General features: G+C 36.9%; 3 protein-coding genes across 4 annotated transcripts; 2 read left to right on the forward strand and 1 right to left on the reverse strand.

The window, feature by feature from the left end:
* Positions 1–27: 27 nt before the first annotated feature.
* Positions 28–10,002, reverse strand: LOC111486855 (putative transcription elongation factor SPT5 homolog 1). Of its 2 annotated transcripts, XM_023133991.1 has the most exons (22): positions 9,541–10,002; positions 6,996–7,234; positions 6,715–6,861; positions 6,383–6,541; positions 6,219–6,302; positions 5,821–5,891; positions 5,367–5,724; positions 5,116–5,271; positions 4,910–5,007; positions 4,784–4,832; positions 4,555–4,707; positions 4,328–4,471; positions 4,137–4,230; positions 3,877–4,038; positions 3,674–3,722; positions 3,503–3,597; positions 3,336–3,414; positions 2,245–2,299; positions 2,042–2,159; positions 1,819–1,962; positions 1,265–1,362; positions 28–568 (listed from the first exon to the last, which is right to left on the reverse strand). In XM_023133991.1, exons 1-22 carry the CDS (start codon positions 9,854–9,856, stop codon positions 323–325), a joined length of 3,114 nt encoding a protein of 1,037 aa, XP_022989759.1. In that variant the 5' UTR covers positions 9,857–10,002; the 3' UTR covers positions 28–322. The 2 variants fall into 2 exon arrangements, 1 of the variants encoding a protein (XP_022989759.1); XR_002718956.1 differs by lacking the exon at positions 28–568 and having other exon boundaries at positions 2,042–2,155.
* A 489-nt stretch (positions 10,003–10,491) lies between these two features.
* On the forward strand, positions 10,492–14,888 carry LOC111486869 (probable glucuronosyltransferase GUT1). The gene is made up of 8 exons (XM_023134019.1): positions 10,492–10,938; positions 12,055–12,201; positions 12,331–12,395; positions 13,320–13,389; positions 13,695–13,913; positions 14,047–14,190; positions 14,272–14,407; positions 14,490–14,888. Exons 1-8 carry the CDS (start codon positions 10,582–10,584, stop codon positions 14,717–14,719), a joined length of 1,368 nt encoding a protein of 455 aa, XP_022989787.1. The 5' UTR covers positions 10,492–10,581; the 3' UTR covers positions 14,720–14,888.
* Positions 14,889–20,089: 5,201 nt separating this feature from the next.
* LOC111486877 (bidirectional sugar transporter SWEET1-like) lies at positions 20,090–22,527 on the forward strand. The gene is made up of 6 exons (XM_023134031.1): positions 20,090–20,242; positions 20,325–20,361; positions 20,483–20,578; positions 20,651–20,930; positions 21,120–21,239; positions 21,956–22,527. The coding sequence occupies exons 1-6, from the start codon at positions 20,209–20,211 to the stop codon at positions 22,142–22,144; spliced, it is 756 nt and encodes a 251-aa protein (XP_022989799.1). The 5' UTR covers positions 20,090–20,208; the 3' UTR covers positions 22,145–22,527.
* The last annotated feature ends 789 nt before the right edge of the window (positions 22,528–23,316 follow it).

A 23,316-nucleotide genomic window follows, 5' to 3' on the forward strand; every position in this document is an offset into this window, starting at 1 on the left:
AACAAACAAGGTCGTATAAAAAGTTTGGAAACGAAAGCTAAATGGTTGAAAGAATAAAAGACCTAAAGTAACAAGTGTAAATTGTTCACAAAGTAAAACAAAAGATTTAAACCATGATATGTAGTTACCATTTGGAGGACTCGTTGCAGGGGTATGACTAAGTGAACTAGGTTACAAGCACTAAGAAGCAACGGGTGAAGAAACAAGGAACTGAAAGGGAGAGAGTTTTGGCACATGAACCCCGGAATTCATTTATAATTGTACAAAAAGCTTACACTAGACTACTAGTATACAATATGATTCTCGTTTATAACCAATAAACTTATGGTTGGGCTAGTTTTGCAAGAATAACTAAATCCAAAATCTTAACATCAAGAGTGTCGTCTACCTTCACTATTCCATCGGTGCCATCCACACCAATCAACTTCCCAGTGGCGCCACGCAGTGCACCACCCATTATCTTGATCTTGTCCGACTTCCTAGGAACAATAGCTTCTATGTCGCTAGAAATGGCTGTTATCGTTTCACCATTTCCACTTGACCCAAGACCTACCCTACATGAGCCATCCTGAGAAAAGCCAAATTACCCAAATCAACAATATTCTTATCTATACCCAATCGAACTACGCTTATGATAATGGCTAGCTTATTTTTCATTAAACATCACAGATAAAGGAACGATGGTGGTATGCATTGTTGGTTCTCATTTTTGAACCCTGCCTCTTTCTAAACGTCAAAACTTTCCATGTGAAATTTGCTAACCTAAAGGTTTCCAAATGTTCTTGTTAGCCTCATCAAAATAAGCGTAATTCTATAAACGGCCAATTTTAGCATGCTACTCCACCAATAAAGAGCCATGAGGATAGCTCGTTTTCCTTTTTCTTTATCAGATTTGTAAGTTCCTTGTGGTGTTCTATTCCAATTTCTCCGTATTACGGTTCCATTTTTCTTAAAAGGTGATAGAACGCGGTGCTTATGTTCATATCTTTCCCACTTTCCTATCTAAGACGACTTCTGTCCTAAACTCATAAGAGAGAATTTGGGAGAAACAGAACCGTTGGATCTTTATATGATAATGAAGCTCATTGTAACCTAAAGATTATTCAACATAAACTATGTCACACTGAACTGGGGCCAACCCTATCCACATTTTCCATAAGACGGCCAGCCACATCACGGATTACTCCCATGATCAGAAACAAATATGCAATAATGTACAAATAAAAAATAAAATGTTGAGGGCAAAGATTTAGTAAGAACATACCGGAAGCACCTCACGGATTACTCCCATGATCAGCTCATCTCCTCTCCGGACATTGACCAATATGTCTGGCATGTACCATGGTCCGTCCGCATCACCACCTGCCATTTTAATTTATTTTTTAAAATCATCAATACGCCAAAAAAAATATATATATATTGGAGATGACAAAGTAAAATGGACAGAAATGGATTTCCACGGTCATGAACTCGTTGCAAGACATTGAACTTCCTCAAGTTTGATAAACGTACCCTATGGTATAAATTTTATTCCAGATCTATTGAGAAGAACTCCAATTTTTCTTGAGGTAGTTTAAATGAGCCCTAATACAATATTATTAAAAAAACGAAATTGGTATTGATGCAGACCCACCAGGAGCTCCACTAAGCATTAATTTATAGTGGCAAATCTAAATGACAAACTGTTGCTAACTCTATTTGTAGCAAAAAATTATTAATATTTTTGTGATGAACAAATTATTTAAATTTAAGCCGGGGAAAAATCATATCATACTGGTATATAGAAATACAAGCCATGGTAAAGAGAGTAATACAAACCTATAACAGGAGACATCATATCCAGACCACCTGTGCCTGGTGTCATTGGCTGCCCGCCAGGAGTACCAGGAAGATAGGATGCTGAATTTGGTGTCATGGGCTGTCCACCAGGAGTTGAAGGCAAGTATGGGCTCGGGGCATTTGCTGAAAACGAAGAGAAGCATTATGAAGATAAAATACGTCAATTATAAGGAAACGTTAAAATAAAGACAAATGCACCAACCATAGGCTGAACCGCTATCCCGAGGGGTACCGGCATCACTGTAACTGCCACCAGGAGTGTTGGCCCAACCAGTACCAGGAGTTGGAGCTTCATAAGTTCGTGAAGGTGGGCTTCCTGGCTGAAGAGAGAAAAGATATTATTGACTCAAATGGTTAATAAACCAGAATAGTTATTGGCCTTTGGCAAGTCATTAAAGATCTAACCTGGTACTGTGGACTCGCTCCCCAAGTTGCAGGGTTCCCTTCCTCCCAGTTATCCCTGGTTCAGCAAAATCACAACTATCAACATCAATCATCAAAGACAATAGCACAAAAAAATTTCAAAAAGAGAGCTCAAATGGGTAATCCGTGCCCAAAATACATGATGCAAAATGGAAAATACAGCATAACAGATCAAGAAGCTGTATAGTTATTGATATATGAAAGATTTATCCACAGCCACACACCAAACAAGTTCCTAGAGCAGCAATATACAACATGTGCATTATCACATCTGCCTCTGGGTGGTCCAGGTACAGGATTTGACTATCGCACTGCCACCACTCACACCATACAACCAGTCACTTTCAGAAGGTAACTGATGGTGAATATGTACCAACTATGACAGTCTGCCTTCTGACAGATGACATACCACATATTGTCTGACTGCTCTTTATTCAAGTTTTTCTAACCCAACGTTCACTGATGAGACTTGATGAGGGAAAAAATTGAATACTGAAGTAGATTAAATAGATCTTAATTCTACCACTTCAACGATTAATATACATAATGCTCCATTTTTATTTTTTTCAAATAGCCATGTTTAGCATAAACCAGATGGTGCTTTCTTCATACTTCTGGCATCTGGCCTTAAGAGCTACAACCCTTAAAAATACTATATAAATTCAGAAACGCAGAGTAAAACAGTAACAAGCATAAGAATGTTCTTTTCTAAAAGAGAAAATGGCCAAGCGAAGAATTATGGAGAAAGAAAGAGGCAACATATATACATCCAAGAAATTGTTTCCAAATTTCCAATGCAAGACTGACAAAACGTGTAAAATACAAATTATAAACCTTCATAAGCAATAGCATCAATATTTTCAAGCTCATTCATGATATGGAAGCAGTTTGAGACATCCTCAAATTTAAATTTCTCACATGTTTTAACCGTAAGACAATATCCAAAAAGTAAAATCATGGAAAAGAATTAAAATAATAATAATTTATGGAGCCTATATAGCACATATATTCTACGCTGTTATCCATATTATCTTAATAAATTTATCAAGTTCACTAATCCATATAAAATTTACCTTGACGGACTCATGGGTGCATATGGATTCCATGCTCGATTTCGCATTGGTGTCCTCATGCCATCATGACTTGGCGTTGCTATAAAAACAGATAGTAAAACATGAATAAACCTTGTAAAGTATAATAAGAATTAAAAAAAAGAAGGCAACATGGAAAGAGGACTAACTTCCCATATCTCTCATTGGGGTCATGTACGGATGCAGAGGAGTTCGAGAAGGATGCATGGGAGTTTCACTTCCCATACCATATCTAGATGCATCACTGGTACAAAGCAAGCATTAGAACCTTGAAATCACAAGAAACAAACAAAATCAATTTTATCATATATTATATTTACCGATAGGGGGTTGAAACAGCCACATTATCTGAGATAGAATTGCGGTCAACTGCAAATAAAACAAGTATTATGGTGTTAATGGAAAATATTTCACTTCCATTTGAAACTTAACATCTCCCAGACATCCTTCAAAAAAGATTATACAAGTAATCCCACATATATCACAGGTAGATTCAAGTATTTCCAGAAAGTTTAAAACATGCCTGTGACAACTTTCATTTGAGACTCAAGCTCTACTCGAACCAGTGGGCCTTTTATTTCAACAACACGCCCACGGTAACCCTTGTAAGGACCCTGCCGAACTTTCACTGTTGATCCAACCAAACCATCATGATGCCCTCTTCCACCTCTATGTCTTCCACCAGCTGAATCACAAGTAAACAACTTGATAAAAAACCAGAGAATAATCATTTATCAGAAAATCACAAAACAATAATAAGAGTACATGATCCACAAAACATACTATCATTCGGGGGACCTCCTCTGGAAAATCTCTTAGGCGACTGAGGAAAACGAGGTGGAGCCCCAAGGCCAGCAAGCCTAGAGTACGAATTACCCTGCAAGATGAAAAATGCAGCAGAAATCAACTAACAAGATATAATTGTCAAAAATGTGCTAGAAAAGATCCCATATTAGATCAAAACAAGAACTTACATTTCTATTTCCATTAGTTCGGGATCCACCCACAACAATGCAAGAATGTGATTTAACACATATAAAGCCAGCATGTTCCAAGTGATGGCGATCATAAATGAACAGCACACCTCTATATATGTGCTCCACTGGGCCTTGTTTTCCCTATAGTAGGAGCAAAGCAACATTCTGAGAAAAAAAAAATTGACATCTAGAAGGAAATAGATATCATGAAACAGAGATCTAACCTTACAAGGACCTTCAAGAATCCTGACAATGTCTTTGGCAGAAATTGTGTTATTGTGTCGATCTTGAACACTGATTTTCTTGTCAATCTTACTTTTTATTTCCCTCAACTTAACGATATCAACCTCAGGTCTATCTGGAATACCCTTAAGAACCTAGAGCAAAACCACACTCATGAAATTATTGACTACAAAATGACAGAATAGCAGACATGATCCAAAGCATACTCACCTGAAAAGCCTCACTTTCTACACGTATAATCACGCCAAAGCTCATATTACTGCAGAAGTTAATGACATTCTATGAATCCAATTCTTATACATAGAAGAATAAAAAATGATGTTAACAACTACTTACTCCAATAACACAAGATCATGAAGTTCATAATCCCCAATTTTCGTCACACCAGTTGTTACCTCAGAGCTCTCAACAACATCATCAGCAAATACCCGGATCTGAAGATGATAGAGATTTAGGGCATTTCAGCACATTATCAGTAAAATACCATTCAATAATAAGCAAGAGCTATGATTCAATAATACTTCCAAGAAAGTCTAACTCACGTGTTCCTTGGTTGTATCAGACAGTATAATAAGCACATGCTGCTCCACCTTAACAACCATACCAGTAGCCCCCTCCTGAGTCCCCGTTACAACTTTTACATGATTTCCAGGCTCAAAGTACTTGCAAAGTTCTCTTTCATTCACAGCAAGAGTTTTCTATTAAAAAAAAAAGGGGTCACACTAGATACAAACTTGACCCTTTGAATAAAATGATGAAAAACAAGATAGAACCAGTATAGTTGAGTTCTTACAGGAAGGCCTTTCATTTCTGGTCTGATGTGGACATTCTCTTCCTCTACTTTCTCTACCCATCCTTTCAGATTCTTGAGATCCCCTTTGACAACAATGACAGCATCACCCTTCATAAAGTGCCCTTTCTTTCGGTTTGCAAACAAGGTAGACAAACTAGCAATATCCCCATCACCATTTTCCCCAGGCTTTCGAAATTTCTCAAGTTCATCAAAAGTTGGTTTTATGTTTTGGGCACTTATTGACTTCATGGACACTGTTTTGTACAAGAAACCATCTTTGAAAAACATGCCACCTATGTTCTCAAAGTATTCTCCAGTAATGGGATCGCGTCTGCGCTCTACACGGATATGCAACTCTCTGGATATGAAGAAGAGTAAGTAAATATGGACTTTAAACAACAATTTATATCAAATATAAGGGACAAGGTTACAATCAGAGAAACAATTTGGATACCTAGCTTCATCAATATTCATGAAACGGGGTGGAGGAACAAATGCCTTCTTCTTAGCAACTTCTCTACCTTCCTGAAAGAGAACTTGGTATAAAATAAATGCACTCCGTCTTAATCATAGAAAGATGTCAATATCCAAGAGAAGGAACCTATTTTATACATGAATACATAAATATATAAACACTCATATTTACTTATATACTAAAATCCATGAAGACGTGAAATGCTACCTACAAAATATGTTTACAAACATATTAACAAGGACTGCAGACAGATGAAAACTTAAAAAGTAAAGCTTAAGAAACTTCCCGATATGAGACAACATTTGAAGATTGTGAGTTCAATACCATAATGAGGAAATACCAAAGGCAATAAAAAATAATGTCCTTCAAAACATTACCAATTTGTTTGCAAGAGCCTGTAGGTCTATCCGAGGAATAAGTTTCACAGTAACCCTCTGCCGCACATTATCAACATCCACCACCTAAAGAAACGAAAGCTTGATGCGTCAAAGAGAGATAGATTGAGTGAAATATCTGCACTTACTGAAAGAACCAGAATTACCTTGGCAAGATCCCCCTTGTATGTCCCAATCTTCATCCTGACCCACGTATCTCTGGAAAGATCAATTGCTTTGCTTTCAACAGAGAGAACATCAGTCATCTCTTTAATTGGAACAAGCATTACTTTTTGTGAATATATGTTGCGTAAACCTTTACAAGCCTAAAACAAAGAAGAAGAAAAAAAGTGAAGAGTTAGTGACTACGTACAGGATTGAATTCAGTCTAGAAATAGGATGTGCCAATAACCAAAACAAATTTAAAGAGTTGATCCACTGGCAACATAATTGAATGTGATCTTTATTCAATAACATATGATAAAAGAGCATAATATACCTCTCTAACATGGGCTTCTTTGTCCGCTTCAATATATATAAAGTTCTTCAAATGATCAAGAGCAATTGCAGATCTTATTTGCATTTCAGGCCCTCTATCAATGCATTTTTGCATTAGACAAACAGCAGCCTCTCTCTCATGGCCAATCTAACAAACAAAAAGTTGTGTATGCATTTATCATGTACATTCATTCTCTCAGACAAGTACTCCAAAAGGGAAAGATCTTGGGGAATAAGAAACTAAAGAAAATATGAAATTTTTGTGAGTATAGGTAGGCATACCGCGCATTTAACCATCCACAATTTTGGATCCCTTACAGAAGGTAGAAGAGCTTGCTGCTCCACTTCAGTTGTCTCCTCGTCATATTCCATATGATTTGACCTTGCATATCTAGCTTGAATCCTTCTTTCAAGTGCTTCAACATCCTCCTGTTCATCCTCTCGGGGTAGCAATGGGCGGCGATGCATCCTTCTATTTTCATCTTCATCGGGTATATCAGTTGCACCATCAACTATGAAGTCTGCAAGATTAAAAGATTACTGATTTACTTGACCCATGCATAAATGAAAGTCACGTGTATAAAGAAACTAGTGAAATGAATAATTAATTCTACAGTTATTTTCCATATTGATTTTCATAGGTTAAGAACTCTTATGGTCCTTGTACTCTCATCAAAGTAATGATTTAGTCCCTAAACATTAATTGTGACAATTTAGTACCTATACTTTCAAATATGTAACAATTTTGTCCCTCCCCTTTACTATGTAACAACTTACCTAGTACTTTCAAATTTGTAATGGTTTGGTCTTATCGTGAAAACATTATTAAGAATTAATCAAGTTTTTTCACGTCTGCAGATTGAAAAACATATTAGAGACCAAATGTGTTCGTAAAATAAAGACAAAACCATTACATAATAAAAGTTGACACTTCATTTTTATGAGATTATTCACAGCAGGGACCAAAAGTGTTTATTGACCATTTTCTTATTTACAGTGCACATTCTCATGAAATTTGGTAGTAATTATCAATGGTTCCAAGCATTAAAGTTACTGAGAGTTTGAAACAAACAATCCTATATTCTTAAACCCCACCCCATATTGTAATACTCTTAGGGAAAACCTACTCCTGAACACCCTAGGCAAAGATCAGTGGTTTGACAGAAAGCAACTAGACTGACCATTTAAAATACATGTAAAAATGGCACTTCCCTAGTATTATATGGTAATCCAGTTATAATTTTGAAGCCCTACAGTAGAGAAGGTGCTCTAAATTGTGAGATGATGGAAAGTTTTGTATCTTATAAAAAGGGAATGGATAATTCTTTGTAACTGGTTCTCAAGCTTGCCTTATTTCTCATGGCTAAGGGGATAGTTCTTCAGATTGAGAAGGAAGTCAAGGGGCTTTTTGGTAGCTGATGAAGAAAGGAAAGTAAAGTTTCAGGCCCTTGGAGTGTGGAGGTTAAGGAATTGGCAACTAGTGGAAGAAAATTGAAGCTCATTTAGCTGAATGATTCAAGAAATTTACTGACGAACCTCATGAATTGCAGCATAAGGTGGTGGCTTGCAATAACAGAAAGGGCGAGAATGATAATACCATAAATAAGAGGAAATGTGGCAGTGAAAGAAATTATTGGTGAAACATTTAAAAAGTTGTTTCCGTATACAAAAACTGGAGGTAATCAAGATCAGTAATGATAGGAGAAACTTTTTCGGAATGGTGCTTATGTGGATGGATTGTGGCACTCCAATTCACACTGTATTATTGTTACTACTAGTATTAGTATTTTGCAACGGCTGGACACAAGAACATTGAATCTTTAATTCTTGAAGGAAGACTTGGATGAATGTTTTCTGGAGATTGAGAAGTCCAGGAAGGGGGAAGCTTTGTAGGGGATTGTATGACAGGATGGCATTAACACAGAAAAAATAAGTTGGCAACCCTAAACCAAACGTGCACTTTTTACAAAGGCAGAGGAGGACAAACAAATCAGTTCACACTTCACGCCTTTTTTCATGTTTCATAGAGACGATGTTGAGAACATGTCTTCATAAATTTTGGTTGCTCGTGAATGTTTGATAACCCTCTAAGGAGAACGTATTACTTCGAAGCCTCGAGCTCTAAGGCAATACTAGGCTTTAATGGATTAATGGCACAAACTAAAGAACCATTTGACTGGATGTTGCTAAATTTCAAGCCTCTTATCGGTTGGCCATGTCCAGCAGATTCATAATTCCTCTCCTCGTGAAATTGATTATAGTAGGGGTGTCTTTTTGTAAACTCTTACCGAGGGTTTCAGATAGTGTTCTCGAATTGTGAGCTATAAATTTTTATAGTATAACTACTTATTTTTCACATAACATGTTATCAAGAGTTTTTTTTCTTGTTAAAAAAAAAAAAAAAATTGACTGACAGCCATTTCACCAAATTACTGGAAAAAAGAAAAAAGAAAAAACAATTGGTCACAACCATATACATCGAATTCCCGTTCAAATAATCAAACTTCAAGGCATGACTAACGTGCCAGAAACTAGTACGGGAATACTTCTCAATCTCTGAAACTCGCAATTTAGACTCCTGACTAGCCATTCTAATTCACTATTCAACTGGATTGACTGAATGTCCCTCAAATGAAATGAGCCATCCAGAAAAAGCTTGGATTATCAACTATTTTTAACCACTAATTCACTATTCAACTGGATTGACTGAGGAAATCCCAAAGAGAAAAAACCCTAAGCGCACTCTAATTCATACGCTAACCAGTTCTCCCTCAAATTTGAACTAATAGGACAAATAAAAACACAAAGCCAACTACGTGAAACATACCGTCCTCTCCGTCGTCCTCCTCTTCATCATCCTCGCTATCGACCTCCGCCTCAATATCCAAAAACTGAGAACCACTAGGCCTCTTAGCACGCCGCCGCCTAGCACCGCCACCAAAATCCTCATCATCCTCCTCTTCTTCCTCCTCATCCTCATCCTCCTCCGCAACATCGTCTATAAAATTCGATCTCCTCCGCTTCCTACTCGAGCGATCTTCCTCTTCCTCCTCGTCATCCAAAGGCTGCTCCATCTCATCCTCATACTCTTCATCATCAGCGTCAATATCGTCATCGTCATCGTCGTCCCTACGACGAGGCATCTCTGAAGCCGAAACTCAGAAGCTCAACTGAGCCCTAAGCCAAGCTCACTGGAACGACCAAAATTCGCAAGCTCAACTATGCCCTAGGCGAGTTACTCGAATGATACAAGGTGTGAACTTGGTAAATGGATGGCGGTTCCATTCACGGTTTCACATCCTTCAATTTATACTAAAATCTACCCCCAAAAAAATTAATTTAAATTAAAATATATTTCTACATTGACTTATCTCTAATCTACTGACCAATATCGGTGGTGAACAATTAGGTCCCGAAAGTTCGAAAAATAGGTCTCGAAGTATGTTAAAGTAAACATTTTTTGATTAGAAAGAACGAGACGAGATAGGTAGATATGTCGTTCTGGAGGACGGATCATTCTCTACTCTTTCTAACAAGAACCGTTCGAACCGAGGTCAATTTTTACTGGTTTGTATTAATTTTTTACTTTTTTACTGATTGTTTTTATTACTAATTTGACTAATTTTAGAGGTGTCTTGTCTGATTGTTAACTACTTAATTCAAAAAATAAGTCAATTGGTTTTTCAATAGTCAACCAAACGTTAAATTATTTTGAAATTTATATAGAAATTATATTTTATAATGTTAAATAAAAATAATAATGATAAACAATTTGTACGGTTCCCAAAAACCCTTCAGAATTTCCGAACTTCCGTCGTTAATCGGAGGGGAGGGACTGTGAGAGTGCGGGAGACGAGGATTGGGAAGCATGAACAACAAAGGGAAACAATTCGGAGCTCACAGCAATCCTCCACTTTGTACCAGGTCGCATCAGATCGGGGCGTTGCTTCTTGTCTGCTCCACCTTCTTCCTTACCCGTGCGTACGATCGATTGCTCGTTTCCTCTGCTGAAAACTCGTTTGATGTATTCCGTCGGTCACACTATGTTGTCGAATCAAATGACGATGGATCTGTATCGTGGCCTGAGAGAGGGTACGGTTCACGTCTTTCTCTCAAGATTTATGTCTATGATGAGAACGAAATTCAGGGGCTTAAACCTTTGATGTATGGGAGGGACGGGAAAATCACGGCTGCTGCTTGTTTGAAAGGCCAATGGGGCACTCAGGTATTGTTGTTTTGTAATTCTATTATTCGACTTGCCCTGTTTCCGTTCTTTAACTGATTTGGGAGACCTCTGATGAGATTATTTAGTGTTTAGCTGCTGTTTACAGTTCGTAAACTCGATCATTTTCGTCTTATGAATGCGTGTAGGCTTGATTTTGATGTTATTTTTCCTGCTTCTGAAAACAGCGGAGGTTTGAGATGAGTGTATTGCTTGTGGAAGTTCTCTGCGTGTCATTTTGATTAAATGCTTAAGGAGAACAGCTTAGCAGATATTATCCTCTTTGGGCTTTTCCTTTGCGTGCTTGGGCCGTTACAAATGGTATTAGACCCAGAGACAGGGCGATGTGTCAGTGAGGCTAAGCCCCAAAGGGGTGGACACAAGGCGGTGTGCCAGCAAGGATATTGGGCCCCGAAGGAGGGTGGATTGGGGGATCCCACATCGATTGGAGAAGGGAACAAGTACTAGTGAGGACGCTAGGCCCCAAAGGAGGTGGATTGTGAGATCCCACATCGGATAGGGAGGAGAACAAAACATTCTTTATAAGGGTGCGGAAACCTCTCCCTAGTAGGCACATTTTAAAAACCTCGAGGGAAAGCCCAAAAGAGGACAATATCTGCTAGTGGTGGGCTTGGGGCTGTTACAGAACATAAAATATCCGCCCAACTGACGTAAGAGGAGATTATGAAAAAAGAACATGTTGCAAACTCTACCCGGAAGTGTGCACAAGCTTATACATCCATTGACATTACCTTAATTATTAGGAATAATTGCAAGTTTCTTTAATTCTTCTCTGGTCCAGGGCCATCCGTTTCATCTCGTGGGAATTGTGGAAAGAGGAGAACTGATTGATTTTTGAGATTGAGTAATAGAAGTTATTGAGGGTTGGGATTAAGATTGATCGTCTTTGAGGTTCCTATTTGAGCTTCAACCATTTACCCCTCTTTTTAATCTTCAGATGTCTCGAGGCTTTTTGTGAGCCATCTGGGCATGTTAGGGAGGGCATCTAATCACCGTTTCCTCTCACCTCTTAACTCTTTTTTGTTCAATACAAACATCTTTTGTAGGACTTTTATTACAATCATCTCGCTTTCTATATCTTTCATTGATTGGTTACAGGTGAAAATTCACACATTGCTTCAACAGTCGAGATTTCGAACAAGAAAGAAAGAAGAAGCAGATTTTTTCTTTGTACCAGCTTATGTTAAATGTGTTAGGATGCTAGGTGGTCTCAATGACAAGGAGATTAATCAAGCATATAAGCAGGTGCACTTTTGTTATCAATATTGCAACAGGCAAAAGAAACTTACATCACTTTCGCAATGTTTCCTGTTGTGATGGGTATAGAAAAGGCTAATCATATTGCATATTGTGCTAATTTTAACCATCTTTCAGGTTTTAAGTCAAATGCCACATTTCAGGCTCTCAGGGGGTCGTGACCACATATTTGTTTTCCCAAGGTATAAGGTCTTTATTCTAATTAGACATTCATGGAAAATGACAACACTAGGGGCTAGTTATTGAGCCTGTTAATGAATACGTTTTTAGTATTCGACCGATGTTTTAAAAGGCTAAAGGCAGCCTCGAGGCTCGTCCTCTTGAAGAAACAATATAAGGCATAGCCTCAATTTTAAATAAAAACATTATACAAATCCTAAGTTTTTGTGAGCCTCAAGGCGTAAGCCTCGATAACCTTTTAAAACATTGTATTCAACATGTAGCTATTAGTCTCAGTTTTTAGAACTTTCAGTTTTCATGGTTTGTTCAAACTTCACATTGAGCAAGAATAGGGTAATTTCAGGTTATATTGGAACATATTTGTGATGTCCCACATTGGTTGGGGATGAGAACAAGCCACCATTTATAAGGGTGTGGAAACCTTCCCCTAGCAGATGCGTTTTAAAGCCTTGAGGGAAAGCCCAAAGAGGCCAATATTTGCTAGCGGTGGATTTGGGTCGTTACAAATGGTATCAGAGCCAGACACCAGACGATGTGTCAGCCTTCTCGCTGTTCCCCGAAGGGGGGTAAACACGAGGCGGTGTGCCATTAAGGACGCTGGGTCCCAAAGGGGGTGGATTTGGGGGCGGTCCCACATCGATTGGAGGAAGGAAAGAGTGTCAGCGAGGACGCTGGGCCCCGAAGGGGGGTGGATTGTGATGTCCCACATTGGTTGGGGAGGAGAACAAACCACCATTTACAAGGGTGTGGAAACCTTCCCCTAGCAGACGCGTTTTAAAGCCTTGAGGGGAAGCCCGAAAGGGAAAGTCTAAGGAGGACAATATCTGCGGTGGATCTGGGTCGTTACAATATTTTTTTAGTGTTTTTTTAGTGTTGCTTCCAATTTTCATTGCTTACAGTCTTACACTCCTGCTATCCAATTGCAGTGGTGCAGGAGCTCACTTATTTAAATCTTGGGCGACATACATAAATCGTTCCATAATTCTTACACCTGAGGTAATAAACAATTTCATAGGATATTGTTGCACTATGTAATTAAGTAATCAAATGTTTTCCGAAGCAGTTGATTTTGGTGTCATTTTACTTTTGGCCCTAATTATACTCCTCCGAATTGCAATCCTTACATGATGGCAGTAGGCGATTCATTGATGGAACATTTGACTAGATGCATTTGAAACTAAACATTGTCTAATTGTTTTTGGTTGGATGGTTGTTAAGCCTTATATTGACTTCAACTTTCTTGACTTGTCTTCTAATATTTTTAAAGAACAATAACATCTTTGTTTTCCATGTTAGTATAGGGGGATCGGACAGATAAGAAAGACATTAGTGCTTTCAATACATGGAAAGATATCATCGTTCCTGGCAATGTTGACGATGGGATGACTTCAGATGGAGCTAAAATAGTCCAGCCTTTGCCTTTATCTAAAAGGAAATATTTGGCCAACTATTTAGGACGGGATCAAGGAAAAGTTGGTCGTTTAAAGTTGATCGAACTTTCTAAACAATTTCCTGAAAAGGTGCGTTGTTTTCCTCACTTAACATGTCTCATTCTCGAATCAAGTCTAACAAATATGGGGATATGAAAACTCCTGCTTCTTGTCATCTAAGATTGAGAATATATGTATAAAATGGATATGATATCCCAAACAGTTGGAATCTCCAGTTTTGAAGTTCAGTGGTCCTGACAAATTTGGAAAGTTGGATTATTTCGAGCACCTGCGCAACGCTAAGTTCTGTCTTGCTCCTCGCGGAGAGTCATCGTGGACACTTCGTTTTTACGAGTCATTTTTTGTGGTATGTCTCTCTTTCTCACACACGCATTAGGCTGACAAGAGGAATTGGTAATAAAGATAATATCATGCTGTGTGTTTACAGGAGTGTGTACCAGTTATACTGTCGGATCAGGTCGAATTGCCTTTCCAGAACGTTATCGACTACTCTCAGATCTCAATAAAGTGGCCATCAAGTGAAATAGGCCCTCAACTGTTAGAGTACCTGGAAACAATTCCAGGTTAATTCACTCACCTGATATATCTTTATCAACATGCTATTGTCTGAAAAACTTAATCCTGAATCTTCGCTCACTCTTGCAGATGCAACCATAGAAGAGATGATAGCGCGAGGTCGACTAGTTAGATGCCTATGGGTTTATGCCTCAGATTCAGCACCATGCTCTACCATGCAGGGAATTCTGTGGGAACTTCAGAGGAAGGTTAGGCTATTTCATCAGTCAACTGAAACATTTTGGTTGCTCAATGGATCTTTTGTAAATAGGCAACTAGTTGAATTCTCAAATTGGAAGCCCCCTATGCCCTTGCCTTGACAAAACGTTCACAAACACAAGATGACATCCATTTTGCCTGCTTTTGTTCTTGCCGCCCATTACCATAGTCTGAAAGTTTGTATTTTCATACTTCGGAATGTAAAATGATGCTTTATAACATTCAGAGAAATGCTTATATAGTTAATGAATTCACCATGTGATTTTTAAACTTCTCGTATTCGTCTGCCTGTGAAAGGCTTCAATATCGACTCTCTCTATGTTCGAGAAGGGTACATAGTATAAAATGGGAGGTTTAGCGTGAGTCGCATCATGTGATTTGTAACTTTACATAAGGGAAGAACTTGTCTTTGCCTACCTGTGAAAGGTTTCAATATCGACTCTTTCTATGTTCGAGAAGAGATGCATGAGTATAAAAGGGAGGTTTAGCGTGAGTCACATTATGTGATTTTTAACTTTACATAAGTAAAGAACTTCTTGTCTTCGTCTACCTGTGACAGGTTTCGATATCGACTTTTCTTTTGTCGACTCATGCTAAACCTCCCATTTTATACTCATGTATCCCTTGTCGAACATAGAAAGATGATTGTAAACTCGACACATTTAGCTCAGTTCGATCAGTCAAATCTGGATCCTGGGAGGGGAAATTGTGGATCAAAATCTTGTATTTTATAAGATCACTCCAAAGGGATAGCTTCAGGATTCAGGGATTGTGGACCAACAATACAAAACAACCCATAGTTCATTTAGAAACGAAGACACTACCAAATTCTCCAATCAAATCATTAAGGGTGAAAAAAGGCATATTTTCTCGTGACATTCTGTTCCCCATCTTATGTATCAGATCAGAAACGAACAAGAACAAAACACACCCAAAAATATATATAATTCCGACAAGAAAATCAGAATCAAAATTCAAAATCAATCCTATAAAACTGGTGAGCTACTACCCCTTTTTCTGCCCAAGAACTCGTGCCTTTATGGACCTTTTCAGTATAGTCTCCCTTTTACTCTTTGAACGTTACAAAACAACACATTCCACAGGCATCCAATTCCTATCTATGTTCTTCAGTTTTTTATTTTTACCATCTTGCACTGTAATCAGGCTAGCTTTCTGCAAAAGAAAGCCATTTTTGTAATGAAGTAGGATCGGTAGAAATTTAGATTCTAGATTTTCGATAAAAACCCAATAAATAGTGTAGTCTCTACCGTTAAAAGGGATTTGAATTATGAGATCCCACATCAGTTGGAGAGGGGAATGAAACATTCCTTGGTGTGAAAATCTCTCCCTAGTAGATGCGTTTCAAAATCGTGAGGCTAAAAGCGATAAATAACGGGCCAAAGCGGACAATATTTGCTATTTGTGGGTTTGGGCTGTTACAAATGGTATCAGAGCCAAACACCAGGCGATGTATCAGCAAGGACTCTGGCCCCAACATGAGTGGATTGTGAGATCTCACATCGGTTGGAGAGGGAATGAAACATTCCTTATAAGGGTCTGGAAACTTTTCCTTAGTAAACGTGTTTTAAAACCATGAGACTCACGATGATACGTAATAGGCCAAAGCAGACAATATCTACTAGCGGTAAACTTGGACGGTTACAATGGTATTAGAGCTAGACACTAGACGGTGTGCCAGTGAGGACGCAGGACCCCCAAAGGGGGGGTGGATTGTAAGAATCCATATCAATTGGAGAGGGGAATGAAGCAGCATTCCTTATAAAGGTGTGGAAACCTCTCCTAAGCAGACACGTTTTAAAATTGTGAGATTAACGCCGATACATAACGGATCAAAGCAAACGATATTTGTTAGCTGTAGACTTGGACTAGCACATGAACATTACGCATCATTTAGCTATCATGTACTCAAACTAAACACGAAACTTAACACGAAATTCTAACTCAAATAACGAATTAATACAACATTTTTATTAAAAAGAAACAAAGTTGGTTTTGTTTCAGTTGGTCTTTTACTGCACAAAGAACAGGAAAGTTTTAGAACTCAAAAAAAGGCTGGAGGGGCGTTGAAGAGACCAAAAGTGGATACAAACACAGAGTTTTAGCATTTGAAGAAGATCATAAATAATGTGGAGTGCAAATTCAAGCAAGTTTTGGGAATTTTTGGGAATTTGTTCATTCTTTACCTGTTCTTAGGCCACCCACCCATATTACATTAATGATACTCAATTAAGATAATGAAGGGAGTATTATAAATATTGCATAAGAGGATATGGATATCATCTTCAACATGTTTGGCTTATTGTTTTAATACACTTGAATTCATGTGATAGCGAGTCTGTGGCACACCATGTTTGAATAGTGTAACGATTTTGTAAACTCGAATTTACGTGACATGTTTTTGGTTCGTAGATTTTGTAACATGACACTGTATTCTAAAGTGATCAAGGACGAAGAGGATTCTCTCTTGCATTAAATAGGCACGTAGAGTGTGGGTAGGTTTTTAGGGCGAAACACACATATAGAACTAAATTGATTTGATTTAGTTGCTTTCACTAAATGGACCGATGTCAATAGTTTTTTATTTCTTGAGATGTTTCGAAATCCGTCTTATTTTGGTGAAATTGTATGGTAATCTATTTAATGAGTTTGACGTCACAAAATAAATTAATTGTATGTTGAGAGTCGGCCCACTTTTAGCTGTTCCAGCGATTATGCCCATTTTAGCCCTATCGTCCACCCCTATCATCATAATGGAAAGGGGTACTTTTGAGCTGATATGTAACGGATCAAAGCGACCGTTAGTCGGGCTGATCTGTGATTGGTCAAGGCGAGCGAGAGGACACATACCTCCTCCATATTCCTTAAATGGACAAGACTCAGATGCTACATGCGAGAAGTATAATAGTTTATTGAAATAAGTAAGATCAACTCAATTATTGAGCTATTTAGGATTGTTAGGTATATAATTAACTAGAACTGGGTTTTGGTCGTACCTTTCTATTATATCCCAATGTCACTGCTTGTAGATATTGTCCACTTTAATCCGTTACGTATCATCGTCAGTCTCATGGTTTTAAAACGTCTTTATTAGGGAGAGATTTCCACACCCTTATAAGTAATGTTTCGTTCTTTCTCCAACCGATGTGGGATCTCACAATCTACCCTCATTGGGAGACCAGCATCCTCATTAACACACCGCTCGATGTCTGGCTCTAATACCATTTGTAACAGTCCAAGCCACCAACTAGGGAAAGGTTTTCATACCCTTATAAGAAATGTTTCGTTCCCCTTTCTAACCGATGTGAGATCTTACACTTTCCATCCACAAACCTGTTGTGCTTATTGGGTGATATAGAAAGGATTGTGATACGAAAATGGGATAATCTTATAATAGAAATCATTGTGATAATGAAGGGAAATACACATTGATGGGTCGACCATGTTCATCTTTCGCTGGGTCAATCTCAAACCTCTTGGTTGGCATTCGTGGTGGCCGACCTCATGAACTCGACTAACACTCTTCACATACCCTTCTCCACTTTTGATGTTTACTAAGATATCCTAAATTTTTTTACACGTGAATAAAAACACTAATAAACGATTCATCAAACTATGTTATTAGTACCAAACTTTACTATTTGAATTGAAATCATGATTCAATTTTTGTTCGAGTTTTTGTTAATGGAAAAGAGAGTGGTAGAAGTGTCACTCCATATATAGAAATGAACCTAATGGCACATGTTTACATAGTGAAACATCAAACATTTGGCCAAACACAACATCCAAACTCCACTAATTCAATTTTCGTAAATTTCTTCGTCATATCAAAACTTGACTTGTTACATTTTTATTGGCTAACTTCAAAAGCTGCACCAAATCTCTGTTAATACATCTGTTGATATCGATAAAAATGTCGAGATCTCAATTTTAAATAAAAAATCTTTTAATGTTAAGAAGGATGTCGGGAGAAGCTCATCAAACCCTTTTTAACGTGTGTCGGGAGCATCTCATTGTAATGAGTCTCTCTTGACGTTTTTACACTAGTGTCGTGTCAGAATAGGCTCATTAAAATGGCTAAACAATTATTATTTTTAATTAATAAAGTAAATATATATATTTCATTTTATAAAAATAAGTATAAAAAAAATTTACTTAATAGTTAATTATTTTTACATGAGTTTAAATTTAATTTCTCCTTCGAATTAAAAAAAAACTAAGACGGTAATTAGAAATTAAGACGTAAATAGGAAGTGGGCCCCACATGCACAAATTTTCATGTCTGCTCTCACGTTACGTTACCCCTAACATTGTCGTGTGTAGCTGTGACACTGGTAAAAGAATTTTCGGTGACGTAAGCGTCGGAAAAATGATAAATATTCATATTTTATTAATTACAAATAAAACCATCAACAACTTCACATGCCAATAATGTTACTCTTTCTATTATTCTTTTTAAATTAAATAAAGCTTTGTACTCTCTTGAAATTATTTTTTAATTAAATATATATATATATAAATTAGCTAATGATTATTGAGTATTGTGGTCGTAAATTACAAAGTCATAATATATGATACCGAGTAATGAAAATATACATGAATGAATCATGATTAGAGCTGAATAAGACCGATCACGAGGATAAGATGATTACTTATACCATCAAAGCAAACATTTCTTTTTGGTGCTCAAGTAACTCCAAAATTAACATTATTTTGCTGAAAAACTCATGTTGTTGTTCGACATTTGAGGACTCTATTGACAGGCATGACTCTGATATCATGTTAGGAATCATACATCTCCACAATAGTATGATATTGTCCAGTTTCAGCATAAACTCTCATGGCTTTGTTTTCGGCTTCCCAAAAGGCCTCGTACCAATAGTATTCATTGTTTATAAACTCATGATCATTCCCTAAATTAGTAAATTAAAAAAATTCAAGATTTACGAAATAAAGAGGAAGTAAAACATTTAAAAAAAAAAAATATTTCCAAAACCGACCCATGAAAAGTACCTCATTTTTGTCGTAATAATCAAATATCATTTAAAATGCACGAGGAACGCCATTTTAATAATTTCACCTCCAAAATATTTATTTATTTAATGTTTAAAAATTAAATACCTGAATTTTAATATAATAATATCTTTTAAATATTCATTAAACTCTAATTTTTATCTTTTTAAATTAAGTTAATAAACACTAATTTTATTATATTATTTACATTTCATTTATGGTTTTTTAAAAATTGGACTAAAAATGATAATGTTTTATTAGAAAATATTATGTAATTTAATTAAATGGTTAAAAGCAATTAAAAAGGTTTTAAAAAGAACAAAGAACACTCACATTGTTCTTGTTTGCTTGTAGCAAGTGTAGAAGCAACTGAGCAAGTGGATAAGAATAAAACCAATTACTGTCAGTAATTATTTTTTTTTTACTGAAAATTTACTTATCCATCCATTTCTCTCCCTATATAAACTCCTCCTTCTTCCTCTCTACGCCGCCCTTCTCTTTCCGGCGTTCTTCATTTCCTACTCCTTCTGTTCTTTTTCACCTTAACCAGATCGACGAAATGGACATTCTCTTCTTCTTCTTCGGTGCTCTCGGTTCGTTTATTCACCGTTTTTTGATTTCCGAGTTTGTTCATCTTTACAGCGTTTTCAATTTACTTTTTGTTTCGATTTGCAGGAAACGCGACTGCTCTGTTTCTGTTCTTATCGCCAATGTATGTACAATAAGCCTCTGTTTCTCTGTTTTTTTGTTCTTGCATGTTCTTGGCTGCGATTTCCTCTTCCGATTTTCTGTTTCTTAACCTAATCGGCTCTGGATTCGACTCTATTTCTTAGAATTACTTTCAAGAGAATCATCAAAAGCAAATCGACTGAGCAATTCTCCGGCATTCCCTATGTTATGACGATGCTTAATTGTCTTCTTTCCGCTTGGTACTCTTTCAGATTTCAAATTCCAAACTCTCTCTGTTTTGAACGAATTCTGATTTGTGAAAAATGATGAAGGTACGGCCTGCCGTTTGTGTCGCCACACAATATATTGGTTACGTCGATCAACGGAACAGGAGCAGTGATAGAGATCGTTTACGTTTTGATCTTCATATTCTACGTTTCGAAGAAAGAGAAGGCGAAAATGGGAGCGCTGTTTGCGATAGCGATAGGCGCGTTCGTGGGCGTTGCGTTGGTGTCGGTTTTTGCTTTGCACGGCAAAAACCGTAAGGTGTTCTGTGGTTTGGTTGCTTTGGTATTTTCAATCATTATGTACGGCTCGCCACTATCCATAATGGTAAGTCAATTTTTTTGCAGAACTTCTTTTCTATTTATTGCTTTAAAAGGTCAGAATCTCAAGCGCTTTCTGCTGACGTTTTTTTTTATCCGAAGGTAATAAATGAATGATGAAATGATAAAAAATTGGAGTACAAACATTTTTGAAATAGAAGAAATGGAAATTTGATTTGAAGTTTGTGGTGTACAGAGAACAGTGATAAAGACGAAGAGCGTCGAGTTCATGCCATTTTTTCTGTCGCTGTTCGTGTTCTTGTGTGGCACGTCTTGGTTCATATATGGCCTTCTTGGTCACGACCCTTTCCTTGCTGTAAGTATTATTGAACTCGAACAATTTTCTAGATCAATCTAAAATTTTAAAATTAAGTTGATTCGGTTGATGAAGGTAACAATCCTAGTTGAATTCACAATACAACCATCTGTTTTCATGTTGGGTGGTGTTTTTTTTTTTTTTTTACCTACTGAAATCTGAGGAAATTTAAATTTTATAGATAATAACACTAACTAACCTTAATAATAAAATTAAATATTCTTAATATTGTTAAAATTAATAGGGTTGAGTTGGATTATAATAGTTGGATCATGTTGACATGGAAATGGAACTTAATTTATGGTTTTACAATAATTTATTCAACTTAAAGTGAAAAAAAAAAAAAAACTAATCCACTAGTTGGACTTCTATGATTTGAATTGGGTAGTCCATGTTGGTCGGGTGTTTGGACCATGTGAACACTCTTATTTCCAACATCATTCTTTTGGGTTTTTTTTGCTTGGTTCTAATACCGTAACAATCCGTGCACATATATAGCATCATACACTCTCTAACCTCAACAGATATTGGATGCTTATTTGAATCTCTGAATTCTAGATCGAAAGTATATGTTTATTGGATGCTTATTTGAAACTTGATCGAAAGGATGCTTATTTGAATCTGGGAATTCTGGATTGAAAGTTGAAAGTATATGTTAATTAAGATGGCGGGAAAAGGTGGTTTGTTTATAAATGCAATAATTGAGGTGCATGTAGGTGCCAAATGGGTTCGGATGTGGCTTGGGAGCGCTCCAATTGATTCTCTACATGATCTACCGAGGTCGGCAGCCAAGGCCAGAGAAGAAGCCCACGAGCGATGGATCCAACGTGGAGATGGACCAACAGAAGCCCCAACTAGAGAAGCCACAGGCCACTGCCAAAGTGGGTCGCGATGATCAAGTCTAGACACTATGTGCTTTGTGATGCCCTTCTAAGTTATCCTACTACTGCGTTTTACAGTTTGTGTCGGTGTTTTTAAGCTTTCGGTTTTGTTGTGGGTTAAGAATGGACAAGACGACATGTCGATCTGCAAACCGAACAAAATGGTCGGAGAGGAAGAGGAACGACATGTCTCGTTGAACCATCTCCCTCTTATGTATTTCGAACTTCCAAATTGGTGAGTTACTCAAGGAATAACCTCAAAATGGTCATTTTCTTGAATAAGACTATAATAAGTAGAGAATTGAAGAATAATAGAGTTATAAAACAAACTTAATGGACAACAATATATGTATCCTATCACGAAAAATAATAGTAATGGAAACAAGTTTTATGGGTTCACACAAGACCGTTTCCTTTTGGGACGATTTGTATTTTGTGTAACAGGCCGAAGTGGATAATATCTACCTGCGGTGGGCTTGAGCTGTTACAAAATGATATCAAAGGCAGACATCAAACCGTGTGTCATTTAGGATCCTAGCCTCCAAGAGGGTATTTCTTATAAGGGTGTGGAAACTTATCCCTAGTAGACGGTTTTAAAACTGTGAGGTTGATGACGATACGTAACGCAGAACTAGGCAACCTTCGTTCTTTCATCATCATTTTTTCATCTATTTTCATCTAATTTCAAATGAATTTAAATTTGTGTTAAAATATATTAAGAAAATATTAAAATTAGGATTAAACTCAAACTAGATTAATCAACTAAACAACAAAAGTTTAGATTTTATCGTTCAAGAATACGACAAAATTGTTTAAAAAACGTTCAGCTGATTAACTGTAAGATCTACTACTATCATTATCATGATACTCCACGACAAAATATATTATTTCTTTTAAATTAAACGACAAAAGTTTAGATTTTATCGTCCGACAAAATACGACAAATTTATCTTCCTTTTTATTGACAAACGTACAATGGAAAGATATTAAATTAAAATATCTTATCCATGAATTACCTTTGAGCTATACTTATATCATTATCACAACACTCCGCGACAAAATGAGTTATTTTTTTTAAATTAAACGACAAAAGTTTAGATTTTATTGTCAGACCGAGTATGAAAAATTTGTGTTTTTTTTTTATTTTATTTTTTTTCATTTTATTGACAAGGTAGAGTAACAAAATAGAAAATTAC

Source organism: Cucurbita maxima, unplaced genomic scaffold, assembly GCF_002738345.1.
Source record: "Cucurbita maxima cultivar Rimu unplaced genomic scaffold, Cmax_1.0 Cma_Scf00012, whole genome shotgun sequence".
Classification (NCBI taxonomy): Eukaryota; Viridiplantae; Streptophyta; class Magnoliopsida; order Cucurbitales; family Cucurbitaceae; genus Cucurbita; species Cucurbita maxima.